Source organism: Hylobates moloch, unplaced genomic scaffold (assembly GCF_009828535.3).
Source record: "Hylobates moloch isolate HMO894 unplaced genomic scaffold, HMol_V3 SCAFFOLD_9, whole genome shotgun sequence".
Taxonomy (NCBI): domain Eukaryota; kingdom Metazoa; phylum Chordata; class Mammalia; order Primates; family Hylobatidae; genus Hylobates; species Hylobates moloch.
Genome location: NW_026652284.1, coordinates 15,238,463 through 15,263,277, shown reverse-complemented (window position 1 = coordinate 15,263,277; position 24,815 = coordinate 15,238,463). Strand labels below are relative to the sequence as shown.

Here is a 24,815-nt window from a genome sequence, read left to right as displayed (position 1 = left end):
CTGGACCTGACTCCCCCACTAAACCGGGCCTTCACGCCTGGTATGCAATAGTTATTTAATGTTTAATGACACCTTCCTATGGACTCATACACCATCCAGCATTACTGATGCGGCAATGTTTGGATGACTGGTTCATGGGGGTAGAAAGCAAACATAAATTTCAATTCTTAATCCAGAAGACCAGTCATCCTTTAACTTAAGATGTATTTTCTTCCCACTAGCTGCATGCCTTGACCTTGAGAAAAAGAATAAAAGAAAACTTGCAAGATACAGGGAAATCAGAGAGGTTGTCAATGCTTTATAATAACCACTGGTCCAATTACATTTATGTATCATCTGCTTCATCTGCTGCCTTCCCCTAGCTGGGTTAGCTCATTGTCAACACTATGAACTAGGCCTCTTTTTCTGTTTTTTTTTTTTTTTTTTTTTTTTTTTGAGACAGAGTCTTACTCTGTCGCCCAGGCAGGCTGGAATGCAGTGGTGCGATCTTTGCTCACTATAACCTCCGCCTCCCAGGTTCAAGAGATTCTCCTGCCTCAGCCTCTGGAGTAGCTGGGATTACAGGCACCCGCCATCATGCCCAGCTAATTTTTGTATTTTTAGTAGAGACAGGGTTTCACCATGTTGGCCAGGCTGGTCTTGAACTCCTGACCTCAGGTGATCTGCCCACCTCAGCCTCCCAAAGTGCTGGGATTACAGGCGTAAGCCACTGAGCCTGGCATATTTTATTGATTGTCTTAAACAATTGGGGATATAGGACGAAACCCTGTCTCAAAAAAAAAAAAAAAAAAAGAAAAAAGTGTTTGCCATACTGACTAAAAGCAAAAAGCCTATTTATAGAATATGTAAGGGACTTCTCAAAGTCAGTCTTTCTCTAAGTGATACAATAGGACTTGATACTAAGAATTCAGAAGCTATACAGGAAACAGTGACCTCAGATGACTCACACACAAAAAAATTCTTCCAGTCTGGGCAACATGGCAAGATCCTGTCTCTACAAAAAAAAATTTTTTTAATGAGCCAGGCACATAGTGGTACACGCCTGTGGTCCCAGCTACTCAGGAGGCTGAGGCTGCAGTGAGCTGTATTCCCACCACTGCACTCCAACCTTGGCAACAGAGCAAGACCCTCCTGTCTTAAGAAAAGAAAGGGGCCAGGCGTGGTGGCTCACACCTGTAATCCCAGCACTTTGGGAGGCCCAGGCGGGCAGATCACAAGGTCAGGAGATGAGACCATCCTGGCTAACACGGTGAAACTCCATCTCTACTAAGACTACAAAAAATTAGCCGGGTGTGGTGGTGGGCGCCTGTAGTCCCCAGCTACTCGAGAGGCTGAGGCAGGAGAATGGTGTGAACCTGGGAGGCGGAGCTTGCAGTGAGTCGAGATCGTGCCACTGCACTCCAGCCTGAGCGACAGAGTGAGACTCCATCTCAAAAAAAAAAAAAAAAGAAAAGAAAAGAGGAGGACGGAGAGGGGGGGAGGGAAATTCTGAATGATGGGCGTTTTTGAGGGAGGAGGATCAGGCCTGTTAGAAAAGAAAAAAATGTTATCGTGGTGTTGGAGGGCAGGGATCTCCAAAATCCTTTACTTTCAAGGATTAGAACTGCCTCTGGATTTTGTGGAGTTTCGATATTCACATTTAGGTTACTAGTCTTCACCCAGTTTTTGTTGTTTTGGAGTAGGGTATTCAAAGCTCATTACCAGTAGGAAGACGGGATAACCTGAAGCCAAGACTTTTACATATACAATTGCCTATATATGAAAGACATGTATAGCCTGCAGTCCGTTGGTTTCCCAGTGATGTGGACATATCTCCCTATCTCCCCTTTTTCAAAAGTGCATATTTACAAGAACCTTTGTGAAATTTGAAAAGGGAATCAAATTCAAGAAAGCGTTCAAATATAAGCCCAGACAAACTATTAAAAATGAAAGCTGGCTGAGGGCAGTGGCTCATGCCTGTAATCCCAAGGAGGATTGTAAACCAAAATCAAGGTTGAACGATTATCCACTGCACACTCGGGAAACAAAGAGCCTGTACTAAAAAAAAAAAAAAGGCCAGGTGCAGTGGCTCATGCCTGTAAGCCCAGCACTTTGGGAGCCCAAGGCAGGAGGATCACTTGAGGCCAGGAGTCCCAGAACAGCGTGGCCAGTATAGTGAAACCCCGTCTCTACTAAAAATACAAAATTAGCTGGGCGTGGTAGCATGCGCCTTGTAATCCCAGCTACTCAGGAGGCTGAGGCACGAGAATCGCTTGAACCTGGGAGGTGGAGGTTGCAGTGAGATGAGATTGAGCCACTGCACTCCAGGCTGGGCAATAGAGTAAGACCTTCTCTCTTAAAAAAAAGAAAACAACACCCAATTCCCAAATTTTCCACATGTCCCCAGGTAGAGAGGTAGCAGCAAAATGCTAGAGAAAAAAAGCCCAGCCTTGAAGTCAGACAGGCTTGGGATCAAATCCCAGCTTCCCCCACTTACTATCTGTGTGATCTTGCACGACACAGGTTACTCTCAAAACCTCCGTTTCCTTGTCTATAAAAGGAGAACAATGCCTCAACAGGTTGTTTCAAGGATTCAATTAAATAAGATATATTAGAGAACCTGCATTTTGGCAGAGGTGTTCATGATGCCAATAATGCAAGGTTTGTGTTCCACTTCTGTAGTTTTTTTTTTTTTTTTGAGACAGAGTTTCACTTTTGTTGCCCAGGATGGAGTGCAATGGCATGATCTCAGCTCACTGTAACCTCTGCCTCCCAGGTTCAAGCAATTCTCCTGCCTCAGCCTCCCAAGTAGCTGGGATTACAGGTATATGCCATCACGTCCGGCTAATTTTTGTATTTTTAGTAGAGATAGGGTTTCACCATGTTGGCCAGGCTGGTCTCGAACTCCTGACCTCAGGTGATCTGCCCACCTCGGCCTCCCACAGTGCTGGGATTACAGGTGTGAGCCACAGCACCTGGCCGCGGTACATTTTTGAAGGATATTACTTAAGTAAGGGATAGCAGAAAGAACACTGGCTTTCTGCCTCCGCTACTGCCAAGGCTCCTGTGAAAAAGCCTGTGGCGAAGGGGGGCAAAAAAAAGAAGCAGGTTCTGAAGTTCACTCTTGAATGCACTCACCCCGTAGAAGATGGAATCATGGATGCTGCCAATTTTGAGCAGTTTTTGCAAGAAAGGATCAAAGTGAACGGAAAAGCTGAGAACCTTGGTGGAGGGGTGGCGACCATTGAAAGGAGTAAGAGCAAGATCAACGTGACATCCGAGGTGCCTTTCTCCAAAAGGTATTTCAAATATCTCACCAAAAAATATTTGAAGAAGAATTTACGTGATTGGTTGCTCCTAGTTGCTAACAGCAAAGATAGTTACAAATTACTTTACTTCCAGATTAACCAGGACAAAGAAGAGGAGGAAGACGAGGATTAAACTTCATTTATCTGGAATATTTTGTATAAGTTCTTGAATAAAACTTGGGAACCAAAAGAAAAAAGAAAGAACATGGGACAAACATCAGAAAGACCTAAGTCTCTAAACCTCACATCTCTAGGCTTATTCAGCTGTTAAATGGGGGACTGTACTAGCTAATTTCTAATTGACTTACCCATTCTGAAAAACTAAAGTAAGCCCCAACTTCTGCTGAATCCTATTCATTTTTGTTCATTTGCCTCCAACTTCTCTAACATGGGAACTTATGACCCTTTGAAACAGGTGAGGAAAACTAAAGAAAGGCCAAGATACCCAAGAAATGTATCATTTGCATGACACTAAAATTGTAAGCCAAGCTTTTTTATAGGGGATGACACGAGGGATGTCTGGATGATTCACTCAGATTAGTGGTAGGCAATAAACCCCTGTACCGAAAATTTTGCATTTTCTGGCACAAAGTCACTGGTAAGCACACTGCCTAGCATATAGCAGACACTCAAAAATGCTGGTTGAATGAACAAGGAGCCAACTGACACCTGTTACTCCCTATAAAATCTTTAACTTTCTTTACTTAAGCCAAAACTCAAGAAAGATGTTTGTCACATTAAGAACTCTACTAAATATCCTCTGAACGAACTAATCCTTCAAATTCTCAATTATCTTAAATGGAAAAACATAAACAACCGTTGAGAGAAATGCTGAACCAGCGGAAAAAATTTCAAAGCCAAGTTTCAACATTCCCGTAGAGCTAGATACACCCACTGACTGCTGCCAGGGTCAATTTCCCGGCCTCTTCCAGGGCTCAAAAGCACCCTCAAAAAGCGCTTAGGAAAAAAAACCCAGCGCCTACTCTACCCTGGTACATCGACTCCTCGCACACGTAAACCTTTGAGGTGGATGTCAGTGGAGCCAGCATTGAACAGACACGAACACAGGGAGACGAAAAAAGCATCTCTCCCCATCTTCACAAGGGTCACCACAAACTCTGAAAAGACCAAATTATTCACAAATCTAAGAGAACTGACAGATCCTCTTTGAGATAAACTATTTTCCTACAGTATCTGGATACAAACAAAAACTCCAAAAACAAGTCGAACGGTCCATCTCCCTACTCCTCTACCAGGAATATGGCTGTTTTACATATCACACCCCTACCCCTGGACTCCGACAAGCGCACTCCTAGACCTTCCCCGGGCCTCGAATCACTGAGTGGCAGAGGGGCTGCCCGCAGAGCTTTTGGCTGCTTTGGCAGAGTCCCCGTGAGACCTGCCTGCCTGCCCACAAACTCTTCCTGGAGTAAAAGTGAAAGAGAAAAAAACCCAGACTCGCCCACCGTGACGGATGGTGGGGGATTTTAGCAGAGTTGAGTAGCCCAAAGAGGACTCAATTTCCCCCCTGCCCTCGGCTGCCTCCTCCCGCTTTCCTGCGAAGCCGGACATGCCTCCCCAGTCCGCGCAAGCTCCCCCACCACCCACATGGTGTGTCCCTCCCCGTCAGAGCACACGAACTTTAAAATGGTGCCTCGGGCCACAAAGCTCGTCGGAAAGAGTCACAGAGGCCCAAGGCCAGCGAGCGGGCGCGGGGGGTCAGGAAAGGAGGCCCCGCGTGGCGGGTGGGGCGCCCCGGGTGACGCGCGCGTTAGTGGGCGGAGGGAGGCGCACCAGGCAAAGGAAAGGAGAGAAATGGATCGCGGCCCCTTTAAGAGGCCTTCACGGCGCTCAGGAACTGGGGGCCTCTCCTCCACCCCCCAGCCCGGCGTGTGGGGCCCTTCCTTGGGGAGAACTATCTCCAGACCCGCTCCCCGGAGGCTCCCCTCACGCCAGGTCTCGGCCGGCCCTGCCCTGGGGTGGCGGCTCCTCCTTACCCCGCTGTCTGCCGCCTCTTCCCAGCTCTCAGCGACCTCCTCATCTTCCATCTTACTCGCCGCTTTCCCTCCTCCCCCACCCGCTCCCCGCGCCTGCGCTTTGAAGCGCGCCTCCGTCGCGGGCGCAGGCACGCAAGGCTTTACTCAATGGACCCCGCCCGCTGCCAAGCCCGGAAGAGGCTCCAGGCAAGGTCCCAAGAGTACATTGGGGCAGCCATCTTGGAAGGGGGTAGAGAAGGCGGAAAGATGCCATCTTTCTTAAGGGGCAACGCGTTATCTGTCTTACAGAATGGGAGTTCAAGGGAAGTCATCATCTCGAGTACCGTAAGTGTGTTCTTTGGAACCATCTTTTCTAAGGGCAGGCAATTAAAGAAAACTTTTTTTTCTTTTAAAGTGAGTCGTAGTTTTCCTAAACTACAGATAATGGCATCTTCAGAATTCTGAAAACATTTTTAAACACCAACAAATGATGAAAAATATCTGCTGATGCAGAAAACATTTTATTATTTCTGATAGGATGAATATGATTACAGTATTTCCTGCTCATAAAGCAGTATTGTAATCATTTATTAACACTATATCTGCGACCGTAAGGTAAAGACGGTAAAGATAATATTGCACCTCAGCTGGGACAACCAGTGGGATTCCCAGCTACTAAAGTTCTCCTGGGTCTTTAATGGTAGATAAATACGTTAGTATTACCTCTAAAAATTCTTGGCCAGGCGCGGTGGCTCACGCCTGTAATACCAGCACTTTGGGAGGCTGAGACAGGCGGATTACCTGATGTCAGGAGTTCAAGACCAGCCTGTTCAACATGGTGAAACCCCGTCTCTACTACAAATAGAAAAAATTAGCTGGGCATGGTGGCACACGCCTGTAATCCCAGCTACTCTGGAGGCTGAGGCAGGAGAACTGCTTGAGCCAGGGAGGTGGAGGTTGCAGTGAGCCAAGATCATGCCACTGCACTCCAGCCTGGCCGATAGAGTGAGGCTCTGTCTCAAAAAAAAATTATTTATGTGAGGCCAGGCGGTGGCTCACGCCTGTAATCCCACTTTGGGAGGCTGAGGTGGGCAGATCACCTGAGGTCAGGAGTTCGAGACCAGCCTGACCAACATGGAGAAACCCCGTCTCTACTTAAAATGCAAAATTAGCCAGGCGTGGTGGCACATGCCTGTAATCCCAGCTACTTGGGAGGCTGAGGTGGGAAGATCGCTTGAGCCTGGGAGGCGGAGGTTGCAGTGAGCCGAGATTGCGCCATTGCACTGCAGCCTGGACAACAAGAGTGAAACTCCATCTCAAAAAAAAGTTATTTATGTTGCCGGGCGCGGTGGCTAACACCTATAATCCCAGCACTTTGGAAGGGTGAGGCAGGTGGATCGCTTGAGCCCTGCAGTTTGAGACCAGCCTGGGCAACAAGGCAAAAGCCCATCTCTACTTAAAAAAAAAAAAAACCTGTGTGATCTTATGCAAGTTACATAAGGATTCTATGTCTCAGTTCCCCAAGTGTATACATTAGAGATAGCTACTTCAAAAGCAGATTGTAAGAATTTAACCAGTTACTATCCTGAAATGCCTAGAACAGTGCCTGACCCATAGTAAGAGTCCTAAGTGTTGGCTATTATCATTATGGGAGTGTCTTGTCGGCCCGAGGAAGATTTATAATTGTCACTTCTGTAATCATCCTTTCTTTCTTAAAATATAAGGACAGGGAGAGGCCAGGCGCCGTGGCTCATGCCTATAATCCCAACGCTTTGGGAGGCTGAGGCAGGTGGATCCCTTGAGGTCAGGAGTTCAAGACCAGCCTGGTCAACATGGTGAAAACCCATCTCTACTAAAGATAGAAAAATTAGCCGGATGTGGTGGCAGGCACCTGTAATCCCAGCTATTTGGGAAGCTGAGGCAGAAGAGTTGCTTGAACCCAGGAGGTGGAGGTTGCAGTGAGCCAAGATTGCACCATTGCACTCCAGCCTGGGCAACAGAGTGAGACTCCATCTCAAAAAAAAAAAAAAAAAAAAAAGGCAGGGAGATAAGCAAACACCATGTGTTTATATTCTTACGGACATGTTCCTGTTTTTCTCTCAGTTTTAAATACATGTCATTCAGTAGTGTTGCATTTGGCTGCTATAACCAAGTTATCTGACTTGGAATGTGTTTTTTCTTGTATTTTTAGTATGCCATTAATCTTTTTGAAGTAAAACCTTCCTGTTGTGAAATTTCGTAATTTGTATTCTTTTTTTTTTTTTAGACAGAGTCTCACTGTTGCCCAGGCTGGAGTGCAGTGGCGCAATCTTGGCTCATTGCAGCCTCTGCCTTCTGGGTTCATGTGATTCTCCTGCCTCAGCCTCCTGAGTAGCTGAGACTATAGGTGCTTGCCACTATGCCCAGCTAATTTTTGTATTTTTAGTAGAGGCCAGGTTTCACCATGTTGGCCAGGCTGGTCTGGAACCCCTAACCTCAGATGATCTGCCCGCCTCAGTCTCCCAAAGTGTTGGGATTACAGGCGTGAACCACCCTGCCCGTCCTGTTATTTGTATTCTTAATGATTATTATCATAAACTGCAACCATGTGTTAAATGTTACTCGTCTTTATTTAGAAGCTTAAGTGACATGCTTACTAATTCTCTGGTTTCACAACTTCCTGTCTCTGAAATATTGTTCATTTCCAGGGTCTGTCCTCAGTCCACTATTCTCACCTAGATGCTCATGGTATAAGCCACCCACTGTATGCTGAAGACTGCCAAAGTTGACTTCTAGCTGTGAACTGACCTGGTGTTTCTGATTCCCATTTTTATAGCTAGGCTTCTTATTGCCATCTCCACATGGATATTCCACTAGCAGCTTTAAGTCTCTAAGTCTAAAACTCAAGTAATTCTCGGTCAGGCGCGGTGGCTCACGCCTGTAATCCCAGCACTTTGGGAGGCCGAGGCAGGCGGATCACGAGGTCTGGAGTTTGAGACCAGCCTGACCAACATGGTGAAACCCCATCTCTATTAAAAATACAAAAATTAGCCAGGCGTTGGGGCGCATGCCTGTAATTCCAGCTACTCAGGAGGCAGAGGCAGGAGAATCACTTGAACCTGGGAGGTGGGGGTTCCAGTGAGCCAAGATCATACCACTGCACTCCAGCCTGGGTGACAGGGAGGTTCCATCTCAAAAAACAAAAAAACACACAAAAACTCAGTAATTCTGTTGAGTTCACCAATTTCATGGATTTTTGTCTTGTTCACTCTCTGAGATTATATTTACTTGGAATACATTCTCCTGTGAACGCATTCGTTGAAGTAAATTATCCTGACTGAGTCTTGGCAACAGCAAAGTGGTTGAAACTGTCAGACAGGCCTGGGTGCAGTGGTTCACGCCTGTAATCCCAGCACCTTGGGAGGCCGAGGCGGGTGGATCATGAGGTCAGGAGATCAAGACCATCCTGGCTAACACGGTGAAACCCCGTCTCTACTAAAAATCCAAAAAAAAAAAAAAAATTAGCCGGGTGTGGTGGTGGGCGCCTGTAGTCCCATCTACTCGGGATGCTGAGGCAGGAGAATGTGTGAACCCAGGAGGCGGAGCTTGCAGTGAGCCGAGATCGCACCACTGCACTCCAGCCTGGGCGACAGAGCAAGAGTCTGTCTCAAAAAAAAAAAAAAAAAGTATACAGAAACTGTCAGACATGACCTCGTTCTGGAGCAATAGTTTTTCCTAAATGCAAGTGACTCCTATATGTAAGCTTTGTCATTATGCCATATTACCAGCAGAGGGAGATGGTTTCTTACAGTTTGGCATATTGGGCAACGACCCTTAACAAAGGTATTGGTCATTTCTGGGACTGAATTTTCAAGGAGACAAGAAAGATAGAGACCTTGGAAATCACCTGAGAATGCTACAAATGAAATAGTTTTTGTTCCACAAAACGGGTAACCAGGAGGTCAGTCTTAGTTAATCACATAGACCCCTTGTGACCTTGGGCCAGTATCTTCTCTCTCAGTCTGATTCCTCATCTGTAAAATCAGGGATGGAACCAAATTAGCTCTAAAATTGAAAAAGTAGTGGCAGTTTCTTCCTCCAGGGATAAGCCCAAAAAGTTGAGGCAGTGGCGGCCCGGCACGGTGACTCAAGCCTGTAATTCCAGCACTTTGGGAAGCCGAGGCAGGCAGAAGACGAGGTCAAAAGATCAAGACCATCCTGAACATGGTGAAACCCCTTCTCTACTAAAAATTCAAAAATTAGCTGGGTGTGGTAGCACGTGCCTGTAGTCCCAGCTACTCAGGAGGCTGAGGCAGGAGAATCGCTTGAACCCAGGAGTTGGAGGTTGCAGTGGGCCGAGATCATGCCATTGCACTCCAGCCTGGCCAATAGGGTGAGACTTTGTCTCAAAAAAAAAAAAAAAAAAAAGTTGAGGCACACAATACACAGGTATTGTCAGAGGCCCCAAAGCATGAGTCTTTCTCTCTCTCTCTCTTTCTGCTCTCACTCGGTCACCAGGCTAGAGTACAGTGGCACAATCATGGCTCACTGCAACCTCTGCCTTCCAAGCACAAGTGATCCTCCTGCTTTAGCCTCCTGAGTACTGAGTAGCTGGGACTATAGGTGTGTGCCACCACCCCCAGCTAAGTTTTCGCTTTTTTTTTTTTTTTGGAGATGGAGTTTCTCTCTTGCCACCCAGGTTGGAGTGCAATGGCGTGATCTCGGCTCACTGTATCCTCTGCCTCCCAGATTCAAACGATTCTCCTGCCTCAGCCTTCTGAGTAGCTGAGATTAGAGGCCTGGGCCACAACACCCGGCTAATTTTTTTTTTTGACAGAATCTTGCTCTGTTGCCCAGGCTGGAGTGCAATGGTGTGATCTTGGCTCACCGCAACCTCTGCCTCCTGGGTTCAAGCGATTCTCCTGCCTCAGCTTCCCAAGTAGCTGGGATTACAGGCGCCTGCCACCAAGCCTGGCTAATTTTTGTATTTTTAGTAGAGACGGGGTAGCACCATGCTGGCCAGGCTAGTCTCAAATTCCCAACCTCAGGCGATCCACCCGTCTCGGCCTCCCAAAGTGCTGGGATTACAGGTATGAGCCACCATGCCCAGCCTGGTGTATTGTATTATTAGTGGAGACGGTTTCTCCATGTTGGCCAGGCTGGTCTCGAACTCTTGACCTCAGGTGACTTTTTTTTTTTCCTGAGACAGAGTCCACTTTTTTTTTTTTTTTTGAGACGGCGTCTTGTCTTGCTCTGTCACCCAGGCTGGAGTGCAATGGCACGATCTCAGCTCACTGCAACCTCTGCCTCCCAGGTTCAAGCAATTCTTCTGCCTCAGCCTCCTGAGTAGCTGGGACTACAGGCACGTGCCACTACGCCTGGCTAATTTTTGTATTTTTAGTAGAGACAGGATTTCACCATATTGGCCAGGCTGGTCTCAAAGTCCTGACCTCGTGATCTGCCCACCTCAGCCTCCCAAAGTGCTAGGATTACAGCCATGAGCCACTGCGCCCAGCCTTTTTTTTTTTTTTTTTTTTTTGACAAATTTTCGCTTTTGTTGCCCAGGCTACAGTGCAATGGCATGATCTCGGCTCACTGCAACCTTCGCCTCGCGGGTTCAAGCGATTCTCCTGCCTCAGCTTCCCGAGTAGCTGGGATTACAGGCATGCGCCACCACACCTGGCTAATTTTGTATTTTTAGTAGAAATGGAGTTTCTCCATGTTGGTCAGGCTGGTCTCAAACTCCAGACCTCAGGTGATCCGCCTGCCTCGGCCTTCCAAGGTGCTGGGATTACCAGATTACCAGGTGCTGGTAAACCACCGCGCCTGGCCGAATTTTTTTTAAGAGGTGGGGTCTCCGTATGTTGCCCAGGCCGGTCTAGAACTCCTGGGCTCAAGCAATCTGCCCACCTTGGCCTCCCAGTGTTGAGATTGCAGGCATGAGCCACTGTCTCCGACTTCTGGGGCTTGTACGTTAAACCTGCACTCAAAACTTCAGGTACTTTTGGTACACCAGGTAAAACACTTTGATACTCATCAGAATACAAAATCAAAGCCCATCATGAGATAACTTTGTATCTGATGCATAAGCTGAAGCTATGTAGATAGTTGTGATAAGTAAACGGCAACTTACCAATATTGGAAATGTGCAAGCTGGGCGTGGTGGCTCACACCTGTAATTCCGGCACTTTGGGAGGCCAAGGCAGGTGGATCACCTGAGGTCAGGAGTTCGAGACCAGCCTGGCCAACATGGTGAAATCCCGCCCCTACTAAAAATACAAAAGTTAGGTCTGGTGCAGTGGCTCAAGCCTGTAATCCCAGCACTTTGGGAGGCTGAGGCAGGTGGATCATGAGGTCAGGAGTTCAAGATCAGCCTGGCCAGCATGGTGAAACCTCGTCTCTACGAAAAATACAAAAAGTTAGCCGGGCATGTGCTGCGCCCCTGTAATCCCAGCTACTCAGGAGGCTGAGGCAGGAGAACTGCTTGAACACAGGAGGTGGAGGTTTCTGTGAGCTGAGATCGTGCCACTGCGCTAGCCTGGGTGACAGAGACTCCGTCTCAAAAAATAAAAATAAAAAAAATAAAAAATAAAAATAAGGCCGGCACAGTGGCTCACGCCTGTAATCCCAGCACTTTGGGAGGCCGAGGCAGGTGGATCACCTGAGGCCAGGAGTTGGTGACCAGCCTGGCCAACACAGTGAAACCCTACCTATCTCTACTAAAAATACAAAAAATTAGCTGGGCGTGGTAGCAGGTGCCTGTAACCCCAGATACTCGGGAGGCTGGGGCAGGAGAATTGCTTGAACCCTGGAGGTGGAGGTTGCAGTGAGCCAAGATCGCACCATTGCACTCCAGCCTAGGCAACAAGAGCGAAACTCCATCTCAAAAATAAATAAATAAATGAAAATAAAAATACAAAAATTAGCTGGGCGTGGTGGCACGCACCTATAATCCCAGCTACACAGGACGCCGAGGCAAGAGAATCGCATAAAGCCTGGGGACGGAGGTTGCAGTGAGCCGAGATCATGCCACTGAACTCTAGCTTGGGTGATAGAGCCAGACTCAGTCTCAAAACAAACAAAAAGAAAATGTGCATACCTAAGGATATCCATTGCTATTTTGTTTATAATCACAAAAGACTGGAAACAAATTAAATGTTCATCGCTAGGGAATTTGTTTTAAAAGACTATGGTACTTTCTTATAAAGGAATAGAATGCAACTGTTAATAAAATTTGTATTGTCCTAAATGCACAGATATTGAGTGATCTCACATGAGAACTAAAAATAAAATCCTAAACCTTCCAACGGACTAAATGGACACCCTTTTGGTACAGGAGACCCCAGAGAAGCCATGATGGAACAGGAAGTCAGATACACTTGGTTATACCCTATCCCTTTCGCAGTTTAGACACAACAATTGACCAGCATTAATGCTAAAATAGAGATCATAAGACTGACACAACAAATGCTTTGTGGTAATAAGATGCTTTTTTTTTTTGGAGACACAGTCTCTCTCTGTCGCCCAGGCTGGAGTGCAGTGGCTCGATCTCGGCTCACTGCAACCTCCACTTCCCAAGTTCAAGAGATTCTACTGCCTCAGCCTCCTGAGTAGTTGGGATTACAGGTGGGCAATACCACGCCCGGCTAATTTTTGTATTTTGAGTAGAGATGGGGTTTCACCATGTTGGCCATGCTGGTCTTGAACTCCTGAGCTAGTGATCCTCCTGCCTCAGCTTCCCAAAGTGCTGGGATTACAGGCGTGAGCCACCGCGTGCGACCAAGATGCCAATTATAAACAGGACATAAGGTCATACCAAGCAAGGGTTAAGTCATGCACCCCAACCCTTTAAGAATAAACTATGTTCTGGCCAGGTGTGGTGGCTCATGCCTTTAATCCCAGCACTCTGGGAGGCTGAGGCAGGCAGATCACCTGATGTCAAGAGTTCGAGACCAGCCTGGCCAACGCGGTGAAACCCTGTCTCTACTAAAAATACAAAAATTAGCCAGGCGTGGTGGTGCATACCTGTAAATCCCAGCTACTCGGAGGCTGAGGTAGGAGAATGGCTGGAACCTGGGAGGCTGAGGTTGCAGTGAGCTGAGATTGTGCCACTGCACTCCAGCCTGAAAGACAGAGCGAGACTCTGTCTCAAAAAAATAATAAATTGGGCTGGGCACGATGGCTCATGCCTGTAATCCCAGCACTTTTGGGAGGCTGAGGCGGGCGGATCACGAGGTTAGGAGATTGAGACCATCCTGGCTAACATGGTGAAACCCCATCTCTACTAAAAATACAAAAAAATTAGCCAGGTGTGGTGGCGCACACCTGTAGTCCCTGAGGAGGCTGAGGCAGGAGAATAGCATGAACCCAGGAGGCGGAGCTTGTAGTGAGCCGAGATCATGCCACTGCACTCCAGACTGGGCGACAGAGCGAGACTCCATCTCAAAAAAAAAAAAAGAATAAATTATGTTCTGGGCTGTGCGCAGTGGCTCACACCTGTAATCCCAGCACAATTTCAGCACCTTGTGAGGCCAAGGCAAGGTGGGCGGATCACATGAGGTCAGGAGTTCAAGACCAGCCTGGCCAACGTGGTGAAACCTTGTCTCTACTAAAAATACAGTAATTGGCTGGGCGTGGTGGCTCATGTCTGTAATCCCAGCACTTTGGGAGGCCGAGGCGGGGGGATCACCTGAGGTCAGAAGTTGGAGATCAGCCTGACCAACGTGGTGAAACCCTGTCTCTACTAAAGATACAAAAAATTAGCTGGGCATGGTGATGCGTGCCTGTAACCCCAGCTACTTGGGAGGCTAAGGCAGTAGAATCGCTTGAACCCAGGAGGCAGAAGTTGCAGTGAGCTGAGATCGTGCCATTGCACTCCATCCTGGCCAATAGGGCAAGACTCTGTCTCAATCAATCAATCAATCAATCAATCAATCAATAACCAAAAAATACAAAAAATTAGCCGGGCGTGGTGGCACACGCCTGTAATCCCAGCTACTTGGGAAGCTGAGGCAGGAGAATTGCTTGAACCTGGGAGGCGGAGGTTGCAGTGAGCTGAGATCACGCCATTGCACTCCAGCATGGTGACAGAGCAAGACTCTGTCTCGAGAAAAACAAAACAAAACATATAGATAGAAAAGGTACAGTAAAAATATGGTATTATAACCTTATGTGACCACCATTGTACATGTGGTTTGTCATTGACCACTGTTATGTGGTGCCTGACTGTGATTGATTATTGGGACAGACTCTGGAGGAAAGTACCTTATTTAAACGTATTAGAGAGACTCCAGCCACCCCTTTCATCCTAGCCTTATCCCCTGTCTTTAATCATGTCCCAATCAGCCTTCACACTGCAGAGACTATTCTGAAAAACCATTTTAATTATAGAGTATAACTTCCCTGTTCCCAGTTCTTCATGACCTATAACGTAATCTCCAGTCTTCCCCCAATATTCCAGCCACTATGTAGCTCAGTTTCGTCATCTTTAAAATAGGCACAATAATGACACCTACTTAGCAGAGTTTGGTACATAATAAATGTACACAATAAATAGCAATTGTGATTATTATTAGAGCTTAATACTTTTGTCCTTATCACAATTTATACTTCCATCTTGTCTACAGTCTTTATTGGTTATCTCTGTCAGTAGGCAGTAGGGCCCTCCACGAGGGCAGAGACCTTATGTTATATTAAAAAATATATATGACCACGGCTGGGCACAGTGGCTCATGCCTGTAATCCCAGCACTTTGAGAGGCTGAAGTGGGTGGATCACCTGAGGTCAGGAGTTCAAGACCAGCCAGGGCAACATGGCAAAACCCCATCTCTACTAAAAATATAAAAATTAGCCAGGTATGGTGGCACGCACCAGTAATCCCAGCTATGTGAGAGGCTGAGGCATGAGAATCATTTGAACCCAGGAAGCGGAGGTTGCAGTGAGCAGAGATTGTGCCACTGCACTCTAGCCTAGGCAACAGAAGCAAGACGCTGCCTCAAAAAAAAAAAAAAAAAAAAAAATTATGGCCAGGCGCAGTGGCTCACGCCTGTAATCCCAGCACTTTGGGAGGCCAGGGTGGGTGGATCACAAGGTCAGGAGATCGAGACCATCCTGGCTAACATGGTTAAACCATGTCTCTACTAAAAATACAAAAAATTAGCCGGGCGTGGTGTCGGGTGCCTGTAGTCCCAGCTACTAGGGAGGCTGAGGCAGGAGAATGGGGTGAACCTGGGAGGCGGAGCTTGCAGTGAGCCGAGATCATGCCACTGCACTCCAGCCTGGGTGACACAGCGAGACTCCGTCTCAAAAAATAATAATAATAATAAATTTATATATATTTACAAATATATATATTAATATCATATATATATATGACCATACGTATCACATGGTCTGGCACATAGTAGGTGCTCACTAGATATTTGTTTCCGAAATGCCCTCTTAGTTGCCAAATTCCCAGTTCATTCATTCAACAAATATTTAGTGAGTCCCTACTATGTGCATCTCTATGTTAGGTGCTGGTGGAAAACAGACAAAAATCCCTGCTATCCTTGAGTAAGAAGATTCAGGGTGAAGTGATTCTGTATTCGAACGTATTCTAACATGATCCAGCAGTTCCAACCCTGACTGGTCAACAGAATCCCTGAGGAGCTTTCAGAAAAGTCTGAGGCCATTGTTTGAGGTGGGCCCTGGAAAACTGCATTTTAATTTATTTTTGTAGAGATGGGGTCTTGCTATGTTGCTCAGGTTGATCTCAACTCCTGGCCTCAAGTCAGCCTCCCATGTCAGCCTCTGAAAGGGTTGGGATTACCAGTGTGAAACACTGCAACTGGCCATGGAACCTGCGTTTTTACTTTTACTTTTTTTTTTTTTTTTGGAGACAGAGTCTCACTTTGTCATCCAGGCGGGAGTGCAGTGGCATGATCTCAGCTCACTGCAACTTCCACCTTCCAGTTTCAAGTGATTCTTGTACCTCAGCCTCCCGAGTAGCTGGGATTACAGGTGCATGCCACCATTCCTGGCTAATTGTTGTATTTTTAGTAGAGACGGGGTCTTACCATGTTGGCCAGCTGGTCTTGAACGCCTGACCTCAAGTGATCCACCTGTCTTGGCCTACGAAAGTGCTGGGATTTTTTTTTTTTTTTAACTTTTACTTTTTTTTTTGAGACAGTCTCGCTCTGTTACACCAGGCTGGAGTGGTGTGATTATAGCTCACTGCAACCTCGAACACCCTGGCTCAATCAATCCTCTCACCTCAGCCTCCCAAGTATCTGGGACTATGCAAGCTACTTTGGAGGCTGAGGTGGAAGAATTGATAGAGCCTGGTTAGAAACTTCCTTCCTCAAAAAAAAAAAAAAAAAAGTAGCATTTAATAGCTGATCCAGTGTTTCCAATATTGAGCTCTACAGGATATTTGGAGGGGGAAGAGTGGAGTTGGTCACAAGTTCTAGTAATTTTTTTTTTTTTTTGAGACAGTCTCGCTCCGTGGCCCAGGCTGGAGTGCAGTGGCACAATCTCAGCTCACTGCAACCTTCACCTCCTGGGTTCAAGCAATTCTCCTGCCTCAACCTCCTGAGTAGCTGGGATTACAGGTGTGTACCACCAAGCCTGGCTAATTTTTTGTACTTTAGTAGAGACAGGGTTTCAGCATGTTGCTCCCATGGTGGTCTCGAACTCCTGAGCTCAGACAATCTGCCTGCCTCGGCCTCCCAAAGTGCTAAGATTACAGGTGTGAGCCACTGTACCCGGCTCAGTTCTAGTAATTTTTAAGCTTGAGGTTTTTAATGACATGATTTAAAAACTAGATTTAAAAACCAGATTTAAAAATATTTCTTTTACCAGTTATAATTGCCCAATTTCTCTTTTGCAGTAAAATTTCCTAGTTGAAAGACTTGATTTTCTTTATCTTTCCTTTTCTTCTTTTTTGAGAGGGAGTATCACTCTTGTTGTCCAGGCTGGAGTGCAATGGCACGATCTCAGCTCACCACAACCTCCACCTCCCGGGTTCAAGCAATTCTCCTGCCTCAGCCTCCCGAGTAGCTGGGATTACAGGCATGCGCCACCACGCCTGGTTAATTTTGTATTTTTTTAAAGTAGCGATGGGATTTCTTAATGTTGGTCAGGCTGGTCTCGAACTCCCGACCTCAGGTGATCCGCCTGCCTAGGCCTCCCAAAGTGCTGGGATTATAGGCATGAGCCACCGCGCCCAGCCAAGACATGATTTTCTTAAATCAGTGTTTCTCCCACTGGGATTCCCTCAGTGTATCCCTAGGGGACTTTGCATTATTCAGGTTTGAAGAACATAAGAACATACTGCTTTCTATTTATTTATTTGAGATGGGTTCTCTCTATCACCCAGGCTGGCATGCAGTGAGGTAATGATAGCTCACTGTAACCTCCAACTCCTGAGCTCAAGCAACCCTCTGCCTCTGTCTCCCAAGTAGCTAGAACTACAGGTACATGTGCCACCATGTCCAGCTAATTTTTCAACTTTCTGTAGGGATGGGGTCTTGCTATGGTGCCCAGGATGGTTTTGCATTCCTGAGTTCAAGCGATCCTCCCCGCTTGGCTTCCCAAAGTGCTGGGCTGACAAGTGTGCACCACCGCTTCTGGCCCATACAGCTCTCTATGGGTAAGGGTGACCCAAGTCTGCTCAAAAGGGCCTTGCCCTCCAGCTTGACGGGGAACTTGGCTTCTGGCCCAGCCCTATGCCCCATGAGATTTCCTAGGAGGAAACTTTGTAAAATATTTGAAGAGATTTATCCTGAACCAAATATGAGTGACCATGGCCCATGACACAGCCCTTGGGAGATCCTGAGAACATGTGCCCAAGGTGGTTGGGGAGCAGCTTGGTTTTATACATTTTAAAGAGACATGAGATATCAATCAAATACATTTAAGATATATTAATACAAGGCCAGGTGCAGGGGCTTATGCCTGTAATCTCAGCACTTTGGGAGGCTGAGGCGGGTGGATCAACTGAGGCAGGAGTTTGAGACCAGCCTGGCCAACATGGTGAAACCCTGTCTTTACTAAAAATACAAAAATTAGCTGGGTGTGGTGGCACATGTCTGTAATCCCAGCTACTCAGGAGGTTGAGGCACGAGAATCGTTTGGACCCAGGAGGCGGAGGTTGCAGTGAGTGGAGATCACACCATTGCACTCCAGCCTGGGCGAAGAGTGAGACCCTGTCTCAATAAATACATAAAAAGGCCAGGCACCATGGCTCACACCTGTAATCCCAGCACTTTGGAAGGCCAAGGTGGGTGGATCACGAGGTCGGGAGTTTGAGATCAGCCTGTCCAAGATGGTGAAACCCCGTATTTTCTACTGAATTTTGTATTTTCTACTGAAAATACAAAAATTAGCTGGGCACGGTGGTGGGCGCCTGTAATCCCAGCTACTCGGGAGGCTGAGGCAGGAGAATCGGTTGAACCCAGGAGGCGGAAGTTGCAGTGAGTGGAGATGGTGCCACTGCACTCTAGTCTGGGCGACAGAGCAAGACTCTGTCTCAAAATAAATAAATAAATAAAAATAAGTAAGTAAATAAATAAAAACGACATTGGTTCGGTGCAGAAGGACCGGAAACTTGAAGTGGGGACTTCCACGTTATAGGCAGATTTAAACATTTTCTGATTGGCAATGAGTTGAAATAGTTATTATCAATAGGCCTGGTGCAGTGGCACACGCCTGTAATCCCAGCACTTTGGGAGGCCGAGGCAAGTGGATTACTTGCGCTCAGGAGTTTGAGACGAAAGTGGGCAACATCGAAACCCTGTGTCTACAAAAAAATGGAAAAATTAGCCAGGTGTGGTGGTGCCCACCTGTAGTCCCAGTTACTCAGGAGGCTAAGGTAGGAGGATAGCTTGAGCTGGAAAGGCAGAGGTTGCAGCAAACCAATAACTCATCACTGGACTCCAGCCTGGGCAACAGAGTTAGACCCTGTCTCAAAAAAAAAAAAGTTATTATCAATAGAAATGAATCTCTGGGTTATGATAAGGGATTGTGGACACCAAAGTTGTATCATGCATGTGAAGCCTCCAGGTGGCAGGTGGGCTCCAGAGAGAATAGATTGTAAATGTTTCTTACCAGTCTTAAGTTCTGTTGTGTTGATGTCAATGCTGGAGGGTGTAATGAGGCATGTCTCAAGTCCTGCTTCCTGTCATGGCCTGAACCAGTCTCTCAGGTTGGTTACGTTTTAGACTGCCCTGGCCTAGGAGGAAGTCCATTCAGATGGTTTCGGGAGGCCTTCGATTTTTTTTTTTTTTTTTTGGCTTACAGAGTTTAGACTGAAGTCTTTGTATCTGGCATTTCCTTAGACCACATGCTGCAGGGCTGGGCTCATGAAGGTTCTCACCTACACACCAGGTTGCTCCCTTGAGAAGGAGGACTTTGCTGGATCCTATCCCCTAGCCAGTAGGAAGTAAAGGAGCTTGGGAACCAGACATGCCTGAATTTAAATCCTCTTTCCCGCGCCTTCCCATCTCCACTGATAGGTGTGTGATTCCGGGCAAATAACTGATCGTTTTCTGTGCCTCAGTTTCCTCATCTGAAAAGTGGAGCTAGTAAGAACTCACACAGTGGTTGCTACGAGGCTACGGTTAAGGGAGACTTCTCTTGCACACCTCAAGCACAGTTTCCCTCCGCTTGGCGATATCTGAGGGCAGTTACATCGGCCACATCCCTCTCTGCTCATCGGGCCCTCGGGGTAGAAGTGAGTTAATTCCTGGCTAAATGTTAGTCTCAAACCACCGGGAAAGCCATCCAGTTGCCCCAGACAGTGCAGCGGAGGGTGGGTGCGGCTATGAGGTCGACGCTACAGACACGGAGAAGGCGGGTGCGGAAGCCTCGCTCCCCCGACCGCATTCCACTCTCCACAGAACCTCGGCCTGTGACCACGGCCATGCTCAATATTGCACCGCCCCCTGGCCGCCCTTCGCCAGCCCGCCGCGGTGACGTGAGTGCGCGCGCGTCCTCCGCGTCCGCCCCGGCGCATGCGCGCTCTGCGCTGTCTTCTCCCGGCCTGAGCAGCAGCAGCTGCGGCAGCGGCAGCGTTTGAGTGGAGGAAGATGGCGGCTCCGGGCGGGTTAGGGTCCCGCCAGCTGTGAGGGGCCCCGAGCAGGGCTGTCGCGGCCTGAGGCAGAGCGCCTCTGCTCTGGCCCTGTCCTTGGCTCCCTCATTACCGTCGGCAGCGGAGCGAACCCGAGAGCGTGGAGCGGGCTGGGCCAGGTGAGGCCTCTTCTCCTTCCCGGGCCGCGGTAGGGAGCCGGCGCCTTCTGCCCTTTATGCCCGGGACTGGCAAGGGGCAGCGGGCGCCCGGGGTCTGACGCATGCCCCGTATTCCGCGCGGGGGTCGGTCCTGGGTGGGCAGGGTGCCTTGCTATCGCCGTCCTCGAGTGAGGCGAGGAGGAGGAGAGCTCCTTTCCAGCCAGCCCTTGGGTTGGGAGCGAACCCACCCCCTCTCCTCAGCAGGGTGGTTCTCGTCCCCTCACCTGGGCAGTAAAGGGATGTGTGGCCCGGGCAAGGATGGCTTTAGGGTGTCAGGTAATCTTTCATCGTTCCTCCGAACATTTCACTCCTTTGCGAGAGAGGAGCTGGGGGTCGGGTGCCCATCAAAATTGGGGCTGCGGCTGGGGGCCAGCATCGCTGAATCTGCAGCTGCAAAGGGATAATTTTGGAATTGGTTTACGTTAAATAAAACACAAAAGGCCTTTCCTATCCCCTAGCTTGTTGAGTCTTCCCCTAGAGAAATGGGAACTGCGGATCTCCTTGCTTGAGACAGCAATCCATGCTGTGACCGTGGAAGGCTTCTCTTCGCGAGAACTGTGTGTGCAAAGGGAACGGTGGAGGGTGGGAACGAATTTGTAAGCGAAGAGAAAACGATTGTGAGATCTTGATGGTCGCTGCAGAGTAACTTCAACGCTGAGTTCGTTTGAAACCTTCGGATTGTTAAGATTCAGAATAACCAATTGCTTTGTCTGTTAAATCTCCCGATTTCTATTAGGAAAATAAAAGCCTCATTTCTTAATTGCCAGAGTCTGGATTTTTCTGTGGTGGGATTCTGATCGATCTAGATGAAGATTCTGACACATTACCATTTCTTACTTGCTGGCAGTTGCTGGCCCCGACATTGAAACTATGTTGTTCCTTTTTGAGAACAACTTTTGTTGTTGTTTAAATGCTAATCGGGAGACTTCGATTGTGTTTCTGTCATGTAGGGAAGTCGGTTTGAAGCCTTGTGGTCTCTTTCTTGAGGAATGATGGCTTCATTGGAATTGTGCTATGAGGAGTTGTTGAGGCAATTGATTTTGCTTGGACACACCAAAATGTCTTTTGTAACAAATTGGCTTTACTTGTGCTTAAGAATGATGACATCATGGATTTAAAGAGGCAAGGAAAATTTGGGGGAAGTACCATTATTTAGAATTGAATATTTAGAATTATGTCTGTAGCTCTTATGGCCATTAGTGATGCTGTGTTAAATTGCTAACTTTGAGTGTATTCATGTGTGTAATCTGATTGGGTGTCTTTTCTATTGTATGTTGTCATTTTATACCCAGTAACTGTTTGCTTTTGACAAGCCAGTATAAATACATGATTCAATTTACATTGATCCATACGCATGTTGCATATCTTAAAAAGCTTTTCATTGTTAAAATGACAACTGTTTAGGTTATTATTTGACCATTTTCTTTCTTTCTTTTTTTTTTTGGCAGTCTCTCACTCTGTCATCCAGGCTGGAGTGCAGTAGCACAGTCTCGGCTCTCTGCAATCTCCATCCCCTGGGTTTAAGCAATTCTCCTCTCTCAGCTTCCTGAGTAGCTGGAATTACAGGTGTACGCCACCACGCCCGGCTAATTTTTTTTTTTTTTTTATAATTTTAGTAGAGACGGGGTTTCACCATGTTGCCCAGGCTGATCTCAAACTCCTGGTCTCAAGCGATACCCTGCCCCACCCCAGGCTTGAGCCACGGCGCCCAGTCTCCTTTTCTATTTTTAAATCAAAGACTTTTCCATAGAAATTTGTCGATTTTCTTAGTGTCTTTGCTGAAGATGTAAATCTGAACCAGCAGCTTCTCTGTGGTAGAAAATTGGAGAGCTACTTTGCATATCAATTTGCTAATAAAGAGTTATGAAATTAATGCAGTAAAACATCCTGGTGGCTCATCATTATTCTTCTTGGCATAATATGTTGCACTGTTATGCTAAATCATCATCAGGTATTGATGCAACTTGATGATATCCATGACATCATTTGCTCTCCAGATTTTGACCTTTGCAATTCCTTACCTTAGTTACAAAAAGAACAGGATCAGAAAAAAAATAGCTTAGGATGCTTCTTCTTGTCTGATTTCTAGAAGGGTCTTTAATAACAGCTTTATGTGGTTTAAACCCTTAGTAAGATTCAGAGCAGGGTGAGTCCTAGCTATTATGGAGAGCAAGCAAAGAAAATGCTAACGAAACGTCTGAGTTTTAAGAGAACACTGAGGTCCCAGGGAGAAGCTATCTCAAAGATGAACAAATATGTAATTTGTGATTTCAGAATTGTTTTAGTCATTGAATTAACTCTTTTTTGTTTGTTTTTTTGAGACATAGTTTTGCTCGTTTCCCAGGCTGGAGTGCAATGATCTCGGCTCACTGCAACATCCACCTCTCGGGTTCAAGCAATTCTCCTGCCTCAACTGAGTAACTGGGATTGCAGGTGCCTGCCATCATGCCCAGCTAATTTTTTGTATTTTTAGTAGAGACAAGGTTTCACTATGTTGGCCAGGCTGGTCTTGAACTCCTGACCTCAGGCGATCCACCTGCCTTGTCCTCCCAAAGTGCTGGGATTACAGGCATGAGCCACTGCGCCCAGCCCTGAATTAACTCTTTGTAAAACCAGAAGCCATTTGATTAAATAAAGCCCTTCCCACGATTGTTAATGTGGATCAAAAAAGATAGTGTTCGTGAAAGTGCTTTGTAAAATGTAAAATAAAAGGTAAATATAAAATTGATTATTCCTATTTATGAACCACCTACTGAGGGCCCTCCATATGGCAGGTGTTTTGGGAAGTAGGTACTAATTTAAGACGACTTTTGGTCTGAAGTTGCATATAGTATGGTTGGAGAGCCAGACAAGGAAACCTGTTAAGTGCTATGTAGTGTAAGAAGTGCACTGAATCCAACCAAGAGGGTCAAGGAAGACTTCTTGGAGCAGGGATGGCTTTTCCCTAACCTTTCCTATTATTCTGCAGAGTCTGCCTTCAGTGAGTGACTTGCTTTTTATAAAAACTTAAAAAAAAATTCTGTCATGGGTTCTTTTCCCCTTTTATTCATTCACTGTCATGACACTTCCCACACAGTATGCCCCAGTTATGGCTTCTGCATTCTCAAAAATCCAGCAGTCTTGGGAAAACCTTTCTATATGAGTCATACACACAGGCAACAAACACAAACATTGCAGCTGCAATTAAAATATCTCAGATTACTAAGTGGTGACAACTTTAGAGTGATGATGCTTTTTTGTTTTTGTTTTGTAAACTAGTACAAGAGGCACTGTGTTTTTAATTTGATGACATTTAATTAATACAGTAAATATTTAATTGTTATTCCCTACAATGTTGATTATAGGGGTTATTAGTACTGACTCCTTTTCCCCAACAATAAATAAAATGAGAAGATCTTAATTGCTTTTTGATTGAAGCTGACCGCTTAAGTGAGAATTACACTAAACTTTCTTTTTCTTTTTTATTTTTTTGAGACCAAGTCTTGCTCTATCGCCTAGGCTGGAGTGCAGTGGCGCAATCTCTGCTCACTGCAACCTCTACCTCCCGGGTTCAAGCGATTCTCCTGCCTCAGCCTCCTGAGTAGCTGGGAGTACAGGCGCCCGCCCCATGCCTGGCTAATTTTTGTAGTTTTTTTTCCAGTAGAGATGGGATTTCACCATATTGGCCAGGCTGGTCTCGAACTCCTGACCACGTGATCTGCCCACCTCGGCCTCCCAAAGTGCTGGGATTACAGGCTTCAGCCACCGCGCCTGGCAAATTACACTAAACTTTTTTAGAACCTATATGGATTGGTGTTGCTAGTAGCTTTGATATTGAACTTCTGTATCCCAGCACAAGTTATTCACCTTAGTGCTGTAGTTGTTGTACAGTTAAGTTAGCGTGTTGTTGCCTATATTGCAGAAACTTCGAATTTTTGGATTGAGTGGAATTTTTATGTGGCACTGTATTATTGAACATATACCATCTGTATCTTAACTGAAAATGAGTGCTCTAAGGTTGTGGTTGATGGAAAAGTGAAGGTGACGTGTTCATTTTTCTATAATGTGACAGCTTGCTACATGTACAAGGATATGACTTACAGACAAGTCATTTAAAAATTGTCCAGCATTAAGCTTATAATACAGCTTATGACTTATAGGCGAGTCTTTCTTTTCTTTTTTTCTTTTTCTTTTTTTTTTTTTTGAGACGGAGTCACGCTCTGTCGCCAGGCTGGAGTGCAGTGGCGCGATCTCGGCTCACTGCAAGCTCCACCTCCCAGGTTTACGCCATTCTCCTGCCTCAGCCTCCCTAGTAGCTGGAACTACA

The 24,815-nt window shown here is 46.6% G+C and overlaps 3 protein-coding genes across 6 annotated transcripts in view; 2 read left to right on the top strand and 1 right to left on the bottom strand.

Moving 5' to 3' along the window:
- Positions 1 to 5,371, bottom strand: part of SZRD1 (SUZ RNA binding domain containing 1) — a 33,520-nt gene extending 28,149 nt beyond the window's left edge. For 2 of the 3 annotated variants that reach the window (XM_032759054.2, XM_032759055.2), the window contains exon 1: positions 5,285 to 5,370. In XM_032759054.2, the coding sequence (XP_032614945.1) occupies positions 5,285 to 5,335 (51 nt within the window). In that variant the 5' untranslated portion in view covers positions 5,336 to 5,370. Of the gene's footprint in view, positions 1 to 5,284 lie in introns of all 3 variants that reach the window. The other variant, XM_032759056.2, reaches the window with a different exon arrangement.
- On the top strand, positions 2,973 to 3,427 carry LOC116812981 (large ribosomal subunit protein eL22-like). Its single transcript, XM_058444131.1, has one exon. The coding sequence runs from the start codon at positions 3,136 to 3,138 to the stop codon at positions 3,418 to 3,420; it is 285 nt and encodes a 94-aa protein (XP_058300114.1). The 5' UTR covers positions 2,973 to 3,135; the 3' UTR covers positions 3,421 to 3,427.
- A 145-nt stretch (positions 5,372 to 5,516) lies between the features above and the next one.
- The window catches only part of FBXO42 (F-box protein 42), a 127,479-nt gene continuing 108,180 nt past the window's right edge, over positions 5,517 to 24,815 (top strand). The window contains exon 1 of one of the 2 annotated variants that reach the window (XM_032759043.2): positions 5,517 to 5,608. The gene's annotated coding sequence lies outside the window, so the exon portion shown is untranslated. Of the gene's footprint in view, positions 5,609 to 20,244; positions 20,471 to 24,815 lie in introns of those variants that run through there. The other variant, XM_032759042.2, reaches the window with a different exon arrangement.